Source organism: Coregonus lavaretus (assembly GCF_964263955.1).
Source record: "Coregonus lavaretus genome assembly, chromosome: 1".
Classification (NCBI taxonomy): domain Eukaryota; kingdom Metazoa; phylum Chordata; class Actinopteri; order Salmoniformes; family Salmonidae; genus Coregonus; species Coregonus lavaretus.
The window spans coordinates 17,195,587-17,216,241 of NC_139988.1; the positions used below are offsets into that span (position 1 = coordinate 17,195,587).

Genomic DNA, 20,655 nt, shown 5'->3' on the forward strand with positions numbered 1-20,655 from the left:
TTTTGTTGTTGCGTGGCGGCAATGATTTTACCCAATCATGGTTTCTCCCAGTCTCAGAGAGGTTTACGCAACAGTGACTGAATGTGTTACACAACACCTGGCATGGGCAGAAGTTTATTTTAAGACTAAGTAAAATGCCCTAATGTTGATTACTTTTTGCAAGTCCAAGACGTTTTCCACGTTGATTCAACGTCATCGCACAGATTTTTTGGTGTGGAGATAACGTTGATTCAAACAGGTTTCGCCCAATGGGTAGGGCTATTATAGCTCAGTGGGGTAGGGCCGTGTTTGAGAGGATTGTGTATTGGGCAATTGTGACTGATTTACTGATCTACAATAAATAATGAGTAGTTCAGGCAGTCGGTGGCGCCTTCTACAATAAATAATGAGTAGTTCAGGCAGTCGGTGGTCGCCTGCACTGTCGGCTGCAATTTCAAACAAGCCCAATCACTTGCTGGTCTTGGCCAGTTCCTCTCATCATTTCTTCCTACCTAACTCCTCCACCAGATGGCCTCGTTTCACGGTTTCTCCCAGTCTCAGAGAGGCTTACACAACAGTGACTGAACGTGTTACACAACAGTGACCGAACGTCTTACACAACACCTGGCATGGACAGAAGTTTATTTTAAGACCAAGTAAAATCCCAAAAAAGAGCCAATGGATAAACTCTGTCCTGGTCATGGTTTGTTCCTTTGTCTGGCGGGTTTCTTCTAAAAAGAATGTCCTGTCTGTCAGCTTTTACCCAGTGCCTCATGAAAGCAGATCATACTGCAGAGAGCCAGGGTGTCATGTTACACTCAAACACAGACTTGTAATTCAGCCACAAAACAACACCTTCACTGTGCTCTCAGTTTTCAACAATGCTTTATTAATATACAGGGCATATGTTAGCCACACACAAAATGCCACACAATTTGTATACAAACATAAACAAAGATTAGATAATTCTCCAAAAGTTCTAAGAACTTTCCCTGCACCAGTTGTATAACATATGTGCACATTTTCTTAAAATGTTCTGAGTTCTTGAGGTTGTAGCATAGTGTTTAGCGGGAACCCAATCAAGTCAGTGTTTTACTGACATCGTTCACTGGTTTATGGAAATCAAGATATTATTTTATATTCCATAAAACTTACATCGTCTACCAGCTTTTCCAAATCAAAATCTTGATTCATGTCTGTTCTCAATCATCTACTTTCATACATTATTAATGAAAGCCCTAATATGATGTTACATATAATTTTGTGCAGATATCAACTTTGAGCACTGATCTAGTTATAGTATATTATAACGGCCAAGGGAATTCATATAAGAGCAGAAAATACTGGTTATTTCAGCCAGGGTAACAGTGACTTTAGTTGGAAACTGACCCTAGAGAGAAGTCTTAGGACTGGAAGAATAATAATAACATCACTCTAACACACAAAGGGTTGTCTTATCTTGTCCAGATTTTGCAAACAACCAATAAATGAATCTGTCAATTTGAATGAGGTTCTCATCTCTTAACACACACAAAACCAACTTTCAAATATCTTTACAAAAATAAAAAATACAATCCAGACTACTTTCCAAAGGTAAATCTTCAGAGAAATTCCAAAACATGAGCTGGAAGCACTGCAATCAGTTATTTTCCTCTTATTACATCTGCAGGAATTAGGAAAGTGACAAGCGGGCTTGGTAACAAGGAAACAAGACAGGTCAAAGGGCAAAACCCAGGAGACAGTTACCCTGAAAAGAGACTTGAGTTTTGGCGTCTGATATGGTAATAATTAGCACATGGCATTGCCCTGTAAACAGACACTGGGCATCGTATTGAGTCGGCTGAAGACACTTGGAAGGTCCTTGTTGAAACTGAGAGGCCCAGTTGAAACCACAGTGATGAGTTAAGAAACGTCCTGGTCTTGCCAAAAGGAATTTAAAAAACAGCCACATTTATCAAAAGTAATTAAAAAAACTGCAACATACACAACCTTAACCATAGTTCTGGTGTAGCCTGTTTTCTGTTTTCATATGAGGTAACTAAAATGTCTTCTACTCATTGCAGACAGAGCACAAGCACAATAAAATATCACCTTTTTACATTGAGTGTGGTAACTGTCCATATCTGCATGTCTGTAGAAGATCAAGGTCCCAGAGAAGTTGGATAAACTACTTTCCAAGCATTCCAAAGTAGTAAACAGGAGCGAGGTTGGAGTTTTACATTTGGTTGAACACATACTGTAACTGCAGAAAACTCATAAATTGCAGTTACGTCATAGAAACTGTAAGTCAACTGGTTTATAATGTGTTTGTATCAAGTTATATTTTAAAATAAGGAAAAAGTCTAGAAAATATAGCTCTGCTACTATTTACCTACATTTAGTGGATTCTATACTGTACACCACTTTCTGAAGCATTTCTTAATAAAAAAAAACACAAAACACTGAGAACCTGAAGAGCAAATCAATTTCCTTGAAATGACAAGAATCCAAGAGCAGAGAAGACAGAGAGACTGAAATATTGCCAAGCATTATGTACAGTTTGGAGCAAGTTTTAACATGTACTTGTACAGGAAGAGATTTGTTTTGAAGGTCTTACTAACATGGTTTTAAAACTACTACCAAGCAGTAATAGTCCCCTGATTAACTTGAGTTATTTGATTTGACGGTTATTTATGTATTTAATTTAACCGTTTTATTTTGCAGGGGAAGTCCCATTGAGACCAAAGTTTACAGTAAAAGTATAAGCCGTGCTAGTTTAGACTAAAACCCTAAAAGATAAAAAAAACTTTTCAGTTTACTTACTAAAATGTCACCCACCCACCCACCCACCCACCCTCACCCAACCAATCTCAATCCCTCAAAATATGAACACAATCATCTTTTTACTGGCCAATGGTGTACCAAACATGACCAAAAATACACATTGTCATTAAATGAATTTAAATAAGCACTTAAATATTCAAATCTAATAAAAAACTATACGCAGGGGTCCTAAAATTCCACACAGTCCTGTTCTTCTTCATCTTCTGATCAATCCATTCCATTTGACTCATTTATTTATTTGTTTTGCCACAAATAAATCACTAGCAGTCTACTGGTCTTCCAGCGGGGCACTTGAAAGAAAAGAGAAAAAGTTGATGATTTACCAGGAAAGGAAGAGGAGGACTTAACATGAGGTGAAGAGGGGAGGGTTAATGTTTCATCATCACATTAGTAATCAATTCTTCAAACTTGTGTTAAAGGAAATGTGAGTAGTGCAACAGTGGGTACTCACAACTGATTGCTGACCACAATAAACTAATGATGTTACTACTTAGTGACCTGACCAAAATGAAGTGACTGGCTGATGCAATCTGTGTGCAACGGCCAGCGGTTGTCTGTGTTTGGTCCCTTACAGCGCTCCGAATTTGGCTGCGTAGCGGGCCACAACATTCTTGCTGCGGGAAAAGTCCTTCCGTAGCTCGCCCACTTCCTGTCGTAGCGCCGTGTTCTCACGCTCCAGGAACGCCGCCCGCACCGTGATCTGGTTCTCCTTGAGTCGCCGTGCGTCCCGGGAACGCTTCGCGGCCACATTGTTCTTCTTCCTCCTGTGCCAGTACTTTTCATCCTGGTGAGGAGGAGAGAGAGGTGTAGAGAGAGGGGGAAAGAGAAAGACGGAGAGAGAGAGAGTACCGAGAGAAAGACAGAGAGTGAGTACCGAGAGAAAGACAGAGAGAGAGAGAGAGTACCGAGAGAAAGACAGAGAGAGAGAGAGAGAGAGTACCGAGAGAAAGACAGAGAACCGAGAAAAAGACAGAGAGAGAGAGAGTACCGAGAGAAAGACGAGAGAGAGAGAGTACCGAGAGAAAGACAGAGAGAGAACAGGGTTGTTATTGAAAGCGACCTTGATGCTGAGAGCATGCTTTCAATTCAATGTCGCTGCTAAGTTATTGTCGCTGCTAAGTTAATGAAAGCGTCCTTGAAAAGCAAACACTTGTTTTCCCTCACTGGTGATAAGTTATTTAAAGCGACCTTCAGAATGACTGAATGAACTAACTGATGGTAATGTCATACAAAATTAAATATAACAATTGTTTAAAACAAAATCCAATTCCTCTTCTTGAAATTAGAAAAAGCTGTGTACACCTACCTACATACCACACCCACATTTCCAACCTCCATGTCTCTGACTTACCTTAGAATCCTCAGGTACATACACCTTCTTGGCCTTCTTGATCATGGGTTGTGGTTTGAGTTCCTCCTCTGAGAACTTGTGTTTGCGTGGGTTGAACAGCTCTCCACCAGGAACGCTGGACAGCACCAGGTCTGTAGGATCTGGTTCAAAGTTCACGTCCACCTCAATCTCCTCTGGGTCGATGGGTTCAGGGGTCAGCCTGTCCTTGTCTGTCACCACCTCTGTGGGGGAAACACAGGTGACCAAGCATTAGGGTTCAAGTATACCATTTGGGTTAATGGGCAAATGCTACTATCAGTTTTAAGGGTTGGTAAATAAATGCTCCTGGTGTAAATGGGACATTCTATTACGTGAGACTGCAAGTATTGTAAGTCCTGTTCCAAAACCATATATTTTGCTATATCCTTATTATATCCAGGAACTGGAGTAGATTAAAATAAATCCAGTGACTCAAATTGTCAGACATCAAGTTAAAGGCTTCTACATTTGATAAAGGATGGCCTCAACGGAGCCCAGCCCACGTCTGTTGGTAAGCATAGCTACAATCTATTTTCACCACCATCTACAGCAGTGACAGTGCATACAGCCTTGAATGACATTCAAAACACACCAGCATGTGTTACCCTGTACATGTGTCATGTGTGTCCTTGGTGCTCAGACTGACATGTCTGACTGTCTATGGCAGAACCGAGAACAACTTAGTTGGTTTCCTTTGATCTTTAATGAATTTTTTTTGGGTAACTTTTTGTATTACTTACACATTATACCATGTAACTACCAGTGTAACAACCTATGTAATAACACTAACAGACTCATATTTAAATGCATAAGGCCCTAAAGGTCTCACAGATGTCGGCCTACCTGTGTCGTCTGCGATGTCAACACTGTTGAGGGTGATAGTGACCTCCTCCTCACACTGATCCAGCTCCAGGATGGGCAGCAGGGAAATGGGGGCGGCTGGGGCTGTCTTGGGCTTGGCTGCCATGGTGGTGGGCTTCTCTGTCTTCTCCATGTTGAGAGCATCGTCCAGGGATGAGGTGGAGATGCCGTTCTCCATGAGGAACTCCTCCAGGTCCATGTACTCCAGGTGGAAGGTCTCCCCGTTGTACGGGATGGTCTTATCCCAGATAGCGGGGGTCAGGGCAGCCGACGGACCCATCCCACTCCCTCCTTCAAGGTCCACATTGTCCCCCGTAAGCAGCTTCTCCTTGTCATTGTCTGTGGCAGCAAAACAGAAGAGCATTGGTTAATGTTATGAGTTATGGCAGGCTGGATAAAACAAGTGGAGGAGAAGACAGTCATTGGAAAAGGGTTTATTTTACATGGTAATTCAGTAGATGGTTTTATCCACAGCCATTTTACACTCAGGACATATATAAAAAGTGGTCCATGTGACAATCAAACCCACAAGTATTATCATGCAGGCTCCATGTTTCAAGCAATGGAAGAGATGATGAAATACTACATCAGTATTTGGTAGAAAGGGTCCTTGACACTACTAGACATAAAAATATGTGACCTACTAATAGTGGTTCCAGTGAAGTTACTGAGTTGTGATGAGGTGGAGAGTGGGGAAAGGAATTTACTGTCAACTAGCCGTACGTTATTTTTAGTGCTACATTGATATTGATTACTCCATTGTTGTTGGCGCTTGCAATAAAGGCATTTTACTGTCCTTGTGCACTTCACATTAACACTTGTGTGCCGTCTGCGAGCCACAGGACTAAAGTGTAGCTACCTAATTTTAGTTTCAATTCAGATGAAGGGATAGCTGAATGCTTATAGATCATAACACTATAAAAACAACAGATAGAAAGGGTTTGATTCTGCGTACCAATTTACTACATTGCGTAAATTGTATTCGCATTCGGCTTTATCCGGCAAAATTCGGCCTCTTCTCAGTTATTTGCCTAGAACAAACGATGCGTTCAAACCCGACACAGAGAAGCATTTAGACTTACCATCGTCGCCCTCGAGTAAATTCGGTGGGGGCATTTCCATTATTTTCTTCAATACAACGGGAAACGCACTCGGTGACCCCATGAAGGTTTCCAGTTTGGTGGTAATCGGCTCTCCAGACATTTTTTACGCCAATTACACAAAAACTAAATTTAAAGCTAAACTAAATTTAAAGCTAGGCTCCTTCAACAATGAAGCCTAAGGTAATGTAACAGAATCTCCTCTCCGTGAAAGAAAAGTATCCGTTAGTGAAACTGCAATTTGGCTAAAGGTTACAATGTAACAGCTAACGACACGACTTTAGGCTACCTCTTCAGAGTATGACCCGATTCTACAAATACAGCAACAAAAAACGTTTAGTTGGTCAACTGATACCGCACCTCGAGTAGAAAATATACAACAGCCCTGTTCTGATTGGTGCGCTTCTTCTCTATCATTATGAATATTAACATTCTCTGAGCGATGTAGGCAAGGTGTGGCATACCATTGGTTGACCGAATTATATATCCATATTGTAACTGCATGAATTAGAGGAAAACACGTTGGGAGGGTGGAGCAACCTCAATTATATATATCCATAAGTTAGACTTAGACAGTCATTTATGAAAGCAAATGTTAGTAGAGTTGGTGTGTAGTTACAGTAAATTACAGCTATGCATGCAGTGTCAAAATGTTCTTTGACAATGTCTTTAGGAACAGATGTGTTTTTAGACCTATTTATTTTACCAGCTATACTGGGCATCAAACAAGAATCTACAGGCAGTTGGTCTCCTTTGTGAGAAAATAACATTTGTTTTATTGTCTAGCCTATGCCATATAACATAGCAAATGTGAATAATAAATTGCCCGGTTTCTCAAAAGCATTTTAAGGCAAAGATCAAGGGAAACCGGGCCCTGGTTCGTTCTCACAGGGCAACACACGTGCAGCCATCGTAAGCTAAAAAAACATGGAGATCTATGAAGACTGCGCAGTGAGCGCCTCCTATGCAACTTGAGTACACGTGAAGGACGGGTCTGCTCTGCTGCATAGCCAGGGGGAGGTGCGGAGCTATGCAATTGAGACAGGGCTCGCTATTTTACTAACTGCCATTTTGCCATGACACATTTTTTTCAGTCACTGTATTTATGGACATCTCTAATATATTATTGTGCCAGTCACTGACATTAAGCATGATGCTTTACTATAAACAGTACAATAGTCTAGACACTAAACAGCCTACTACATACGCTACCAGTTAAACGTTTTAGAACACCTACTCATTCAAGGGTTTCTCTTTATTTTTACTATTTTCTACATTGTTGAATAATAGTGAAGACATCAAAACTATGAAATAACACACATGGAATCATGTAGTAACCAAAAAAGTGTTAAACAAATCAAAATATTTTATATTTGAGATTCTTCAAATACATTTACATTTACATTTTAGTCATTTAGCAGACGCTCTTATCCAGAGCGACTTACAGGAGCAATTAGGGTTAAGTGCCTTGCTCAAGGGCACATTTACGTCATTTAGCAGACACTCTTATCCAGAGCGACTCACAAATTGGTGCATTCACCCTATAGCCAGTGGGATAACCACTTTACAATTTTTTGGGGGGGTGACAGCTTTGCACACTCTTGGCATTCTCTTAACCAGCTTCATGAGGTAGTCACCTGGAATGCATTTCAATTAAGAGGTGTCCCTTCTTAAAAGTTAATTTGTGGAATTTCTTTCCTTCTTAATGCATTTGAGCCAATCAGTTGTGTTGTGACAAGGTAGTGACACAGAAGATAGCCCTATTTGGTAAAAGACCAAGTCCATATTATGGCAAGAATAGCTCAAATAAGCAAAGAGAAACTACAGTCCATCATTACTTTAAGACATGAAGGTCAGTCAATACGGAACATTTCAAGAACTTTGAAAGTTTCTTCAAGTGCAGTTGCAAAAACCATCAAAGCGCTATGATGAAACTGGCTCTCATGAGGACCGCCACTGGAATGGAAGACCCAGAGTTACCTCTGTTGCAGAGCATACGTTCATTAGAGAGTTACCAGCCTCAGGAATTGCAGCCCAAATAAATGCTTCAGAGTTCAAGTCACAGACACATCTCAACATCAACTGTTCAGAGGAGACTGTGTGATTCAGGCCTTCATCGTCGAATTGCTGCAAAAAAAAACACTACTAAAGGACACCAATAATAAGAAGAGACTTACTTGGGCCAAGAAAAACGTGCAATGGACATTAGACCAGTGGAAATGTGACCTTTGGTCTGGAGTCCAAATTGGAGATTTTTGGTTCCAACTGCAGTGTCTTTGTGAGATGCGGTGTGGGTGATTGGATGATCTCTGCATGTGTATTTTCCACCATAAAGCATGGAGGAGGAAGTGTTATGGTGTGGGGGTGCTTTGCTTGTGACATTGTCTGTGATTTATTTAGAATTCAAGGCACACTTAACCAGCATGGCTACCACAGCATTCTGCAGCGACACGCCATCCCATCTGGGTTGGGCTTAGTGGGACTATCATTTGATTTTCAACAGGACAATGACCCAACACACGTCCAGGCTATTTTACCAAGAAGGAGAGTGATGGAGTGTTGCATCAGATGACCTGGCCTCCACAACCCCCCGAACTCAACCAAATGTAGATGGTTTGGGATGAGTCGGACCGCAGAGTGAAGGAAAAGCAGCCAACAAGTGCTCAGCATATGTGGGAACTCCTTCAAGACTGTTGGAAAAGCATTCCAGGTGAAGCTGGTTGAGAGAATGCCAAGAGTGTGCAAAGCTGTCATCAAGGCAAAGGGTGGCTATTTGAAGAATCTCAAATCTAAAATATATTTTGATTTGTTTAACACTTTTTTGGTTACTACATGATTCCATGTGTTATTTCATAGTTTTGGTGTCTTCACTATTATTCTACAATGTAGAAAATAGTAAAAATAAAGAGAAACCCTTGAATGAGTAGGTGTTCGAAAACTTTTGACCGGTAGTGTATGTTCAGACATGGGCCTTCATATGCATATACACCAGTGGAGGCTGCTGATGTGTTTGAAACCATTCCATTCACTCCGTTCCAGCCATTATACTCCATTCCAGCCATTATTATGAGCCGTCCTCCCCTCAGCTGCCTCCACTGAAAACCAAATGCACAAGCCCTTACTAAAAACATTTTGCTAAATTGCGAGTTGTCAAACATTTGTTTTCAAACTGATCAAGCAGAGGCAAGGACAGCATTCATGTACTGTAGTCTGAGGCGTAAGATAGAGTAGAGAGTGTGCTGTACTGTCTGTATAGCATAGCTCCTCCCACCAGCCTCCTCTGAAGCAGAGCTAGTCTAGCATCCACACCACAGCAAGAGGGGAGAAAACAGAGATGCTGTCCACTGCTATGTCTTTATGACACCTTCATAAATCATTTACAAGGCCTACATACAGTGGTGTAAAGTACTTAAGTAAAAATACTTTCAAGTACTACTTAAGTAGTTTTTTGGGGTATCTGTACTTTACTCTTTCTATTTGACAACTTTTACTTTTACTTCACTACATTCCTAAAGAAAATAATGTACTTTTTACTCCATACATTTACCCTGACACCCAAAAGTACTTGTTACATTTTGAATGCTTAGCAGGACAGGAAAATTGTATATTTTATACACTTATCAAGAGAACATCCCTGGTCATCCCTACTGCCTATGATCTAGTGGACTCTCTAAACCCATGCAGTTTGTAAATTATGTCTGAGTGTTGGAGCGTGCCCCTGGCTATCCATAAATTAAAAAAACAAGAAAATGGTGCCTTCTGGTTTTCTTAATATAAGGAATTTGAAATTATTTATACTTTTATTTTTGATAATTAAGTATATTTAAAACCAAATTCTGCTGTTAGACTTTTACTCAAGTAGGATTTTACTGGGTGACTTTAACTTTTACTTAGGTCATTTTCTATTAAGGTATCTTTACTTTTACTCAAGTATGACAAATGGGTACTTTTTCCACCACTGCCTACATACTGTGAGGGAAAAAACTATTTGATCCCCTGCTGATTTTGTAAGTTTGCCCACTGACAAAGAAATGATCAGTCTATAATTTTAATGGTAGGTTTATTTGAACAGTGAGAGACAGAATAACAACAAAAAAATCCAGAAAAACACATGTCAAAAATGTTATAAATTGATTTGCATTTTAATGAGGGAAATAAGTATTTGACCCCTCTGCAAAACATGATTTAGTACTTGGTGGCAAAACTCTTGTTGGCAATCACAGAGGTCAGACGTTTCTTGTAGTTGGCCACCAGGTTTGCACACATCTCAGGAGGGAGTTTGTCCCACTCCTCTTTGCAGATCTTCTCCAAGTCATTAAGGTTTCGAGGCTGACGTTTGGCAACTCAAACCTTCAGCTCCCTCCACAGATTTTCTATGGGATTAAGGTCTGGAGACTGGCTAGGCCACTCCAGGACCTTAATGTGCTTCTTCTTGAGCCACTCCTTTGTTGCCTTGGCCGTGTGTTTTGGGTCATTGTCATGCTGGAATACCCATCCACGACCCATTTTCAATGCCCTGGCTGAGCAGAAAAACACCCCCAAAGCATAATGTTTCCACCTCCATGTTTGACGGTGGGGATGGTGTTCTTGGGGTCATAGGCAGCATTCCTCCTCCTCCAAACACGGCGAGTTGAGTTGATGCCAAAGAGCTCCATTTTGGTCTCATCTGACCACAACACTTTAACCCAGTTCTCTTCTGAATCATTCAGATGTTCATTGGCAAACTTCAGACGGGCATGTATATGTGCTTTCTTGAGCAGGGGGACCTTGCGGGCGCTGCAGGATTTCAGTCCTTCACGGCGTAGTGTGTTACCAATTGTTTTCTTGGTGACTATGGTCCCAGCTGCCTTGAGATCATTGACAAGATCCTCCCGTGTAGTTCTGGGCTGATTCCTCACCGTTCTCATGATCATTGCAACTCCACGAGGTGAGATCTTGCATGGAGCCCCAGGCCGAGGGAGATTGACAGTTATTTTGTGTTTCTTCCATTTGCGAATAGTCGCACCAACTGTTGTCACCTTCTCACCAAGCGGCTTGGCGATGGTCTTGTAGCCCATTCCAGCCTTGTGTAGGTCTACAATCTTGTCCCTGACATCCTTGGAGAGCTCTTTGGTCTTGGCCATGGTGGAGAGTTTTGGAATCTGATTGATTGATTGCTTCTGTGGACAGGTGTCTTTTATACAGGTAACAAACTGAGATTAGGAGCACTCCCTTTAAGAGTGTGCTCCTAATCTCAGCTCGTTACCTGTATAAAAGACACCTGGGAGCCAGAAATCTTTCTGATTGAGAGGGGGTCAAATACTTATTTCCCTCATTAAAATGCAAATCAATTTCTAACATTTTTGACATGCGTTTTTTCTGGATTTTGTTGTTGTTATTCTGTCTCCCACTGTTCAAATAAACCTACCATTAAAATTATAGACTGATCATTTCTTTATCAGTGGGTAAACATACAAAATCAGCAGGGGATCAAATACTTTTTTCCCTCACTGTAGATGCTTCACAAATTATTGAAAAGCTGTTGATAGTCCTAATATACAGTATAAAAGGTGTATCAGGTCCACTGTACATCTGGCACTTGTGGCATAACCTTTTTTTACCCTCTGGATGTTTGCTTCTGAATGATTTGTGCAGCATCTATGAAGGCCTTATAAACAAGTCCATCCAAGGGGGTGATATGGTATGAAGGAGCCAAGAGTGCATCAAAGTCATCATCAAGACGGGCGGATGGACTTCCAGGGAATTACCGGTGCTGCCAGCATGACTTTGCACTTTGTCCTTCTCCCCTCATGTGAGAGATCACACTACGCATGCCAAAGGCACCAATATGTATGCCCCATTAACATCGACAGGGCTGTATTAGAGCGGTTCGAGAGTTCCAAGTTCCTTGGTGGTCAACTCCTGTAGCTCAGTTGGTAGAGCATGGCGCTTGCAACGCCAGGGTTGTGGGTTCGATTCCCACGGGGGGCCAGTATGAAAAATGTATGCACTCACTAACTGTAAGTCGCTCTGGATAAGAGCGTCTGCTAAATGACTAAAATGTAAAAATGTGTCCACATCACCAATGAACTATCATGGTCCAAACACACAAAGACAGTCGTAAAGAGGGCACGACAACACCTTTTCCCCCTCAGGAGACTGAGGGCGGCAGGTAGCTTAGTGGGTAAGAGCGTTGTGCCAGTAACCGAAAGGTCGCTGGTTCTAATCCCCGAACCGACTAGGTGAAAATCTGTCGATGTGCCCTTAAGCAAGGCACTTAACCCTAATTGCTCCTGTAAGTCGCTCTGGATAAGAGCGTCTGCTAAATGACTAAAATGTAAAAGATTTGGCATGGGTCCCCAGATCCTCAGAAAGTTATACAGCTGCACCATCGAGAGCATCCTGACCGGTTGCATCACCGCCTGGTATGGCAACTGCTCGGCATCTGACCGTAAGGCCCTACAGAGGGTAGTGCGTACGGCCCAGTACATCACTGGGTCCAAGCTTCCTGCCATCCAGGACCTATATACTAGGTGGTGTCAGAAGAAAGGCCAAAAAATTGTCAAAGTCCAGTCACCCAAGTCATAGACTGTTCTCTCTTCTACTGCAGCGCCAAGTCTAGGACCAAAAGGCTCCTTAACAGCTTCTAGCCATAAGACTGCTGAACAATTAATCAAATGGCCACCCGGACAGTTACATTAACTGTGTCTCCCAAGGCCTCAAAAACATTTGTGTAAATGTGTCTAATAATCAGCAATTGGTTTGGATATGGGAAGAGGGTATCACAAGATTAGTGAGCTATGTGTTTACAGTCTGTATTATTTGTTACTGTATGTGGACAGGTTGCATCATTAGTCATTAGGTTTTACAGTGCCTTCAGAAAGTATTCATAGCCCTTGACTTATTCCACATTTGGTTGTGTTACTGCCTGAATTCAAAATGGATTAAATAGATTTTTTCTCTTACCCATCTACACACAATACCCCATAAAGTGAAAATGTTTTTCGAAATGTATTGAAAAATATACAGAAATATCTAAATTACATAAGTATTCACACCCCTTAGTCAATACTTTGTAAAAGCACCTTTGGCAACGATTACAGCTGTGAGTCTTTCTGGGTAAGTCTCGAAGAGCTTTCCACACCTGGATTGTACAATATTTGCCCATTATTCACTTCAGAATTCTTCAAGCTCTGTCAACTTGGTTGTTGGTCATTGCTAGACAACCATTTTCAGGTCTTGCCTTAGATTTTCAAACAGATTTAAGTCAAAACTGTAAGTCGGCCACTCAGGAACATTCAGTCTTCTTGGTAAGCAACTCCAGTGTAGATTTGGCCTTGTGTTTTTAGGTCATTGTCCAGCTGAAAGTTGAATTAATCTCAAAGTGTTTGATGGAAAGCAGACTGAACCAGGTTTTCCTCTAGGATTTTGCCTGTGCTTAGCTCCGTTCCGTTTATTTTTTATCCTTAAAAACTCCCCAGTCCTTAACGATTACAAGCATACCCATAACATAATGCAGCCACCACTATGCTTGAAAATATGGAGAGTGGTACTCAGTAATGTGTTGTATTGCCACATTTCTGGCAGTATTACTTTAGTGCCTTGTTGCAAACAGGATGCATGTTTTGGAAAATACATATCCCACCTTGTGCAGCAACACTGCCTGGCAGGGGAGCTGTGCGCAATGAATGAAGTGCTGATAGATAAATTTTTGGAGGCGCTGCGCACACGCATGAAACTTGGTCTAATTTACATTGTTTTGTTCACAAGCTCGGTTGTTTTTCAACGTTAGTTTGAGTCTGCTGCTTCAACTGATAGTGAAGAGACGCCCTAGTCAGACCCCAAATCTCTCTCACACACAGACACACACGTGACAGGCCTCAAGTGGCCCCGTTACCATGGTAACCGTCCGCCCTTAAAGGGGCACCTGAACATTTTGTCTCTGATATATTGATTAAAAGACTTGGGTCACAAAAAGTTTAATGAAATTGAGCAATATAGCACATACATTTTTACTAATACATTTCTTGTTTTAGAAACATTACAAAGCATGGTCATCTGTTTTTTTTATATGTAATTATCGTGAAAAATATATTTTGGCTGGTTAAAAAATTGGAGTGGCTGGTCGATTTTTTTTTTTATATACCCGCCACAGTGGCTGCTGGACGAAAAAGTTAATTTTAGGCCCTGCTTGCGAAGCAGACCAGGCCGGGGTTTGGGGTTAGAGAAGTCAATGAGAGAAGTGAAACATTCTTCCTTAGTTGTTCATTTCCTCAAAATCTAAAAGGCACAAGCTAGATTCAAGACAATGCCTTAAGTAGTTTAACATGTTATTACTCTAACCTTGTGAAAGTGACAAACTGACACATTTTAATTTTTGTCAAAAACAACTTTATATCGAAGGAGTGCCTTTGATTTGACGGCCTGCACATGCGCAGTTCGGTGCGAGCCGACCGTTAGACCCGATGACGTGTTTCTGCGCATGAGCTTAGCTAGCCAACGTCGCCATGACATCGCCTACAAGCATGATCGTGGATTTCTATTGGAGAAGCAGTTTCTGCGTATCTTCATACTGTCTTTGATTATACATTTCACTGGTGTATACCACATGATGCTGGCATGTTGATTAGGGAAAGGGGATACTTAAGCCGTGTTCACATTGGAAGTTTGAAGTGACTCAAATCCTATTTATTTGCATTTTCCTGCAGTCTGAACAGCCAAAAAGCACAATCGGATATTTCAAGCCTAATTTCAAAACACCTTCATAGGTGGTTTGAAGTCAGATACAAATCTGATTCCCGGCAATGTGACTTGTGTCTGAAGGTCAAATCTGATTTATTTGCCCTCATGTGGTTTTTAGACTTATTTGGCATATATTGTTGCCTGCTAACTACATTTTAGTCATTTAGCAGAAGCTCTTATCCAGAGAGACTTACAGTTAGTAACTACTCTGTTGACAGTTTGACAAGAACATGTGGTAGCTAACTAGCTTGTTAGTTGTTTACAAACAAATTAGTGAATGTGCTAGAAAGCTAAACAGCTACCTAGCTAGTTAGTTCACTGCTGTGGCTAGCCAAAAATGATTTGTTTTGAAAGTTGGATCATCTTATCCTTTGAGGCTTTAAAAAAGTGTTCATACACTATGATTTTGAACATTCAAAGCAACTGGGAAACGTCCATGGCAAGCATTGTTGTCACCTTAGCTTGCTACATAACTTCTCAGTGATAGGAAAAACGAGCACCACTACCACCAATCAGCCTACACCACTGCGCATACACCCGTCGTTACTATGACAACTAGTGTAACCATTTCAGCAAATGACTGCTGTCTGAACACACCCAAATCCGATTTGGTCACTTGTAACTTGCTGTTTGGACAGTCTACTGAATGCAGTGTCATGTTGCGTTTTGGGCAGTTCGCTCAGGAAAGCCACCACATTCAGACGGGTGTGCTTCAGCAAGCGGAACCGTGTGGCTGAAAGAGCAAAGGTATTAAACTCATTTTACTTCTTGTGTACATGAGTGAACACAATCATGGTGACGTTCACTACCAACAGGTTTACTTTATTCAAATCAAATAGTCCTGGTAGCCATTTGATTAGCTGTTCAGGAGTCGTATGGCTTGGGGGTAGAAGCTGTTAAGAAGCCTTTTGAACCTAGACTCCAGAGCGTTAAGGCCTGAAGTGTGAACAAGGATATAGTCAGTTGCACAACTGAATTCATGCAACCGAAATATGTCTTCCTCATTTAACCCAATCCCTTTGAATCAGTTAGGTGCAGGGGCTGCCTTAATCGACGTTCACGCCTGGGGAGCAGTTGTTGGGTTAACTGCACTGGTCAAGGGCATAAGGGCAGATTTGTCCACCTTGCCGGCTCGGGGATTCGAACCTGCAACCTTTTGGTTACTAGCCCAACGCTCTGAACCTCTAGGCTACCTCGAATCAGCCACCTTTCGGTTACTGGGCCAACGCTCTTACACACTAGGCTAATCTGAGGTCATTCTCGTTACCAAATTGCCAAGGCTAACTGACACTGTCAAAATGGCACCAGGATTTTATTGAAGTTATGTAATATATAGGATACGCAGGGAGAAATCACTCCAACATATTGTATTTATAGTCTAAGAGACTGTTCACATACATTTGTTGCAAACATAAACGTACTGTATCAAACACGTTTTGAGTTGCAACATTGTCGCGCGTGGATTAATTTACTATCGCGCTGGGTTACCATTAGTCCTGTTCATTCAGTCACAATGCAATTTATTGACAATTTGCACACAGAAAAATACGATTATTTCGCTTCTTCTTACCGTTGGAATCAAGGGTTGGAATAGTGAAGGGGTCCTCGAGCAGAGCTTTGAAAATCTCCGGAATCTCAAAATAAGACATCTTTCTCGATTTTTCTAAACGCTTTTATAGATCACCTGGTCTGACTATCAATTAAAAGCTGGAGCAGATATATGAAGGTGAAAATATTTGTCAACGCTTCCAAGTTCAACAGAATACAAAAATGCACATGTAAAACGACATTTTGATGGACAACTGAGAAAACTGAAACTTTCTTTACCGACCACAAGGTTTGTACAGTAGCCTATTCCGCCCCCTTAGCGCCTTGTTTTTCCATTGGTTTTTCCCAAGCATGGCTGATCTAGCCAATCACTGCCAGGTATTCACACACAATTATAATAACAACGACGGAAAGATTCGTGATAGGTTTCTGCTGCTGTCTGACAAAATGGAAAGCCAATTTCAAGCGTTTACGGGATTACCCAATAAAAAAACTGCGTATGTTCTTGTTACGAAAGAAACACAGATAGAACAATGAGCCAGATATTTCACTGGATGTATAAGTGACAAGGATCCGGTTGGCGTTTCCACTCACTACCAAATATGGTGATGAGAGGAAGCCCAGTGGCCGGCATTGGGAGAAGACTGGGCGAGATGGATTTTTGCTGACATTATGCTAATTGTATCATCGATGAAACATTTGATCTCAATACAGTTTTCTGTTCTCAAAACTAGAATCTGTTACGAACAGAGTGGACTAAGTTTTGTAGATTTTACCCCTTGCCAAAGTAAAAAATAAATAATGTTTTGTTTCGAATGAGTGCAAGGGCGAATTGAGGAATTGCACACGCGCACTTCAGCGTAGGCGTTCCCTAACGGAAATATGCAAATACATGCTAGAACGCGCCAATAGGCTCTCGCTAGATCGTGGTTGGCTCCTGCCCCCCTCGTTGCTTGTTTTTTGGGGGGCTTGTTCTGCCCACTGTGACTCATTTGTTCCCATTTTAAATGACATGCTGTGGTCTATCTTGGAATAGTTATACAAATCTTTGTATGTGCTCTACAAAAAACCTCTGAAATTGCCTCCTGCTGTAGTTTGTTTACTGAATAAAAATATAAAAGCAACATGTAATGTGATGGTCCCATGTTTCATGAGCTGAAATAAAAGATCCCAGAAATGTTCCAATATGCAAAAAAAGCTCTCATTTTTTGTACAAATGTGTTTACATCCCTGTTAGTGAACATTTCTCCTTTGACAAGACAATCCATCCACCTGTCAGGTGTGGCATATCAAGAACCTGATTACACAGCATGATCGTTACACAGTTGCACCTTGTGCTGGGGACAATGAACAGCCACTCTAAAATGTGCATTTTTGTCACACAACACAGAGGTCTTAAGTTTGGAGGGAGCGTGCAATTGGTATGCAGACTGCAAGAATGTCTACCAGAGCTGTTGCCAGATAATTTAATGTTAATTTCTCTACCATAAACCGCTTCCAACATCATTTTAGAGAATCTGGTAGAATGTCCAACCGGCCTCCACATCCAGGACCTCCACATCCGGCTTCTTCACCTGCGGGATCGTCTGAGACCAGCCACCGGAACAGCTGATGAAACCGAGGAGTATTTCTGTCTGTAATAAAGCCCTTTTGTGAGGAAAAACTAATTCCGATTGGCTGGGCCTGGCTCCCCAGTGGGTGGGCCCATGTCCTCCCAGGCCCACCAATGGCTGCACCCCTGCCCAGTCGTGAAATCCATTGATTAGGGCCTAATGAATTGATTTCAATTGACTGATTTCCTTATATGAACTGTAACTCAGTAAACATCTGGAAATTGTTGCAAGTTGCATTTATATTTTTGTTCAGTATATTTTCTAAATACTGTAGGTCACTGATATATTGGGCTCCCAAGTGGCGCAGCGGTCTAAGGCACTGCAGTCCCATAGGGCGGCGCAAAATTGGCCCAGCGTTGTCCGAGTTTGGCCGGGGTAGGTCGTCATTGTAAATAAGAATTTGTTCTTAACCTTGCCTAGTTAAATAAAGGTTCAATAAAAAATATTAAAAAATCTCTATATATTCTGACATAAAATAGGATTAAGCATATTGGATATAAGTAGTATTCGGTTTATTCCTTTGAGGTAAAGTAGTGCAATATATAAGAAACCTGTATTTCTTGACTATAAATAAACGTCTATTATTTTGAGTATGCAAATAAAGGGATTTCTTCTACTCAAGAAATGTAATGTGGGATTGATGGTCAGCTCTCTGGTCCACACCCAGAATATTAATTTATATTGTCACATACACCGGATAGGTGCAGTGAAATGTGTTATTTTACAGGGTCAGCCTGCCATAGTAGTATGGCGCCCCTGGAGCAAATTAGGGTTAAGTGCCTTGCAAGGGCACAGACATGCTTTTTATTTATTTGTCGACTCGGGTATTCGTACCCTTTCAGTTACTGGACCAAAGCTCTAACCGCTAGGTTACCTGCCGCCCTCATCCTGTTTCATACACATGTGAAGAGTCCTGGCAACCTGCCCTATTTTAGGCACGTGCAAAACACTGATAACTTCAGTCAACATCAGTCAGGTTATAGGAGTACTGTTATATAACGACGGAAGACTTTGCAAGGTCATTCTTCTAGGCTGGGATCTGAGTCTGGGTCAGAATCCTAGGATCATTGTGGATTCAGTACATCAGCTTTTTTTTGGTTTCAGCATAGAGACATTGCTCACCAGTAATTAGAATCTCAGAACCACTGGCAGCCTATTATTGAGTCCCAAACAATAATTGGTCACAGGGTTGTATAGAAACGAATACAACAGATACGTAAAGACAAAGATTTCAAATCAACATTTAGGTAAATATTATATTTATACTTTCGATATACTGAATGTATGGGAGAATAACAAAAACAAAAAGCCACACCTTCTCTCTAAAACAGTCTGTTTATTGTTAAACACCTTCAAGAGATTTGGTCCACTTATCATAATTCACTTCCAACCAGGGAGGAAAAAATAAAGAAACAAAACAGAGTTAATACAAATAGAGGACTTGTTTTTTCACTTCTTAAAACTCTGGTTCCTATTCCAAGTTGTTGAAAATAATCCAATAATAACTCTGAATGCAACTATGGGTGAGTGTCAATTCACATAAGTGTATTTTTCTCTTTTTAATACAGGGAATGCCTCTGTGTCAATAATGAACATGGCGTAAACCAAGGTTTACAAGAATGTCTCCGGCCTTCTACTTGGAAAGACTTCAACAGGAAAAATAAAAACCATCTGACTGTATGCTTTTGGGGGTCAAAGCCACTTCTTAAACCAAGACGAATCAGTCAGCCTCATGATCAAATGCAGTTCTCTCTGGTGGGTTTGGATACGGTCAGGTCAGACCACTGTTCTGTTCCTCCAGTTCCCTTATGTAGTACGGTGTGCACTGTGCATGTAACCAATGAAATCAGACTATGACCTCTTCAAACAACAACCATAGAAAACCAGAACCGCTTTTTATCTAAATTAATTATACAGGTGTCTAAGTATAATTATAGTTATATGTATCATAGAAAGTAGGATTATATGATAGGGGTATGTATAATTTCATATAGGTATATATTGAATAAGGCGCTATACTGATGTATACAGACGTCAATGTATGCTTGGAGTTGTCCCAGCAGGGTTAGTGATTAAATACAGGATACTAGAGTATTGATTACATAATCTCACTCGGTAACAGTCAGGAAAACAATCATTAGCAATTTACACGGCTATCGAAAATTCAAAAAGAGTCACTAGCACATTCCATTGCACTGACTGACCAACCTTATCTTCCATACAATCTCAACTCAAGTATCCTACAATCCACTAACCTCAAGCAACCAAGACTATTTCAAATCAGATCTTCAGCAACAACCTGGTCCAGTAACCTGTCTGCTATTATCTAGGGTGCCCTGTGAACTATGGACACGTATGTTATGTTAGCTTATGTTCCTGTTATGTAACCGGCTAGCTGAGAGTGAGGTCACAGTCAGCAAGTATGTTAAAACTGAACTGAGTTGTTCTTCGTACCAGTTTGAGCAAGGTAAACTATGAGCTCTTCTCCCCTGTCTGGCCTGCTGGACAGTTCTGTTTAACATACACATACGTCTGTTTACAGTAAAGTATTATATTCATACATGGATACATTTATAAAGAGAGTTATACATAGCAATTAACATATACGTATATCAATAGCATATAGGAGAATAGAAATAGT

At 41.1% G+C, this 20,655-nt stretch overlaps 1 protein-coding gene across 3 annotated transcripts; it reads right to left on the reverse strand.

Annotated features, from left to right (window-relative positions):
- Positions 1 to 2,845: 2,845 nt before the first annotated feature.
- Positions 2,846 to 16,672, reverse strand: LOC311127662 (thyrotroph embryonic factor-like; the record flags this gene model as incomplete). 3 transcript variants are annotated; one of them, XM_084159522.1, is made up of 5 exons in its annotated part: positions 6,115 to 6,478; positions 5,015 to 5,371; positions 4,154 to 4,374; positions 3,375 to 3,586; positions 2,846 to 3,092 (listed from the first exon to the last, which is right to left on the reverse strand). In XM_084159522.1, the coding sequence occupies exons 1-5, from the start codon at positions 6,233 to 6,235 to the stop codon at positions 3,071 to 3,073; spliced, it is 933 nt and encodes a 310-aa protein (XP_084015648.1). In that variant the 5' UTR covers positions 6,236 to 6,478. The 3 variants fall into 3 exon arrangements, with proteins under 3 accessions (XP_084015648.1, XP_084015647.1, XP_084015646.1); XM_084159521.1 differs by lacking the exon at positions 6,115 to 6,478 and adding an exon at positions 16,424 to 16,672 and having other exon boundaries at positions 2,985 to 3,092; XM_084159520.1 differs by lacking the exon at positions 2,846 to 3,092 and having other exon boundaries at positions 3,371 to 3,586.
- Positions 16,673 to 20,655: the final 3,983 nt, after the last annotated feature.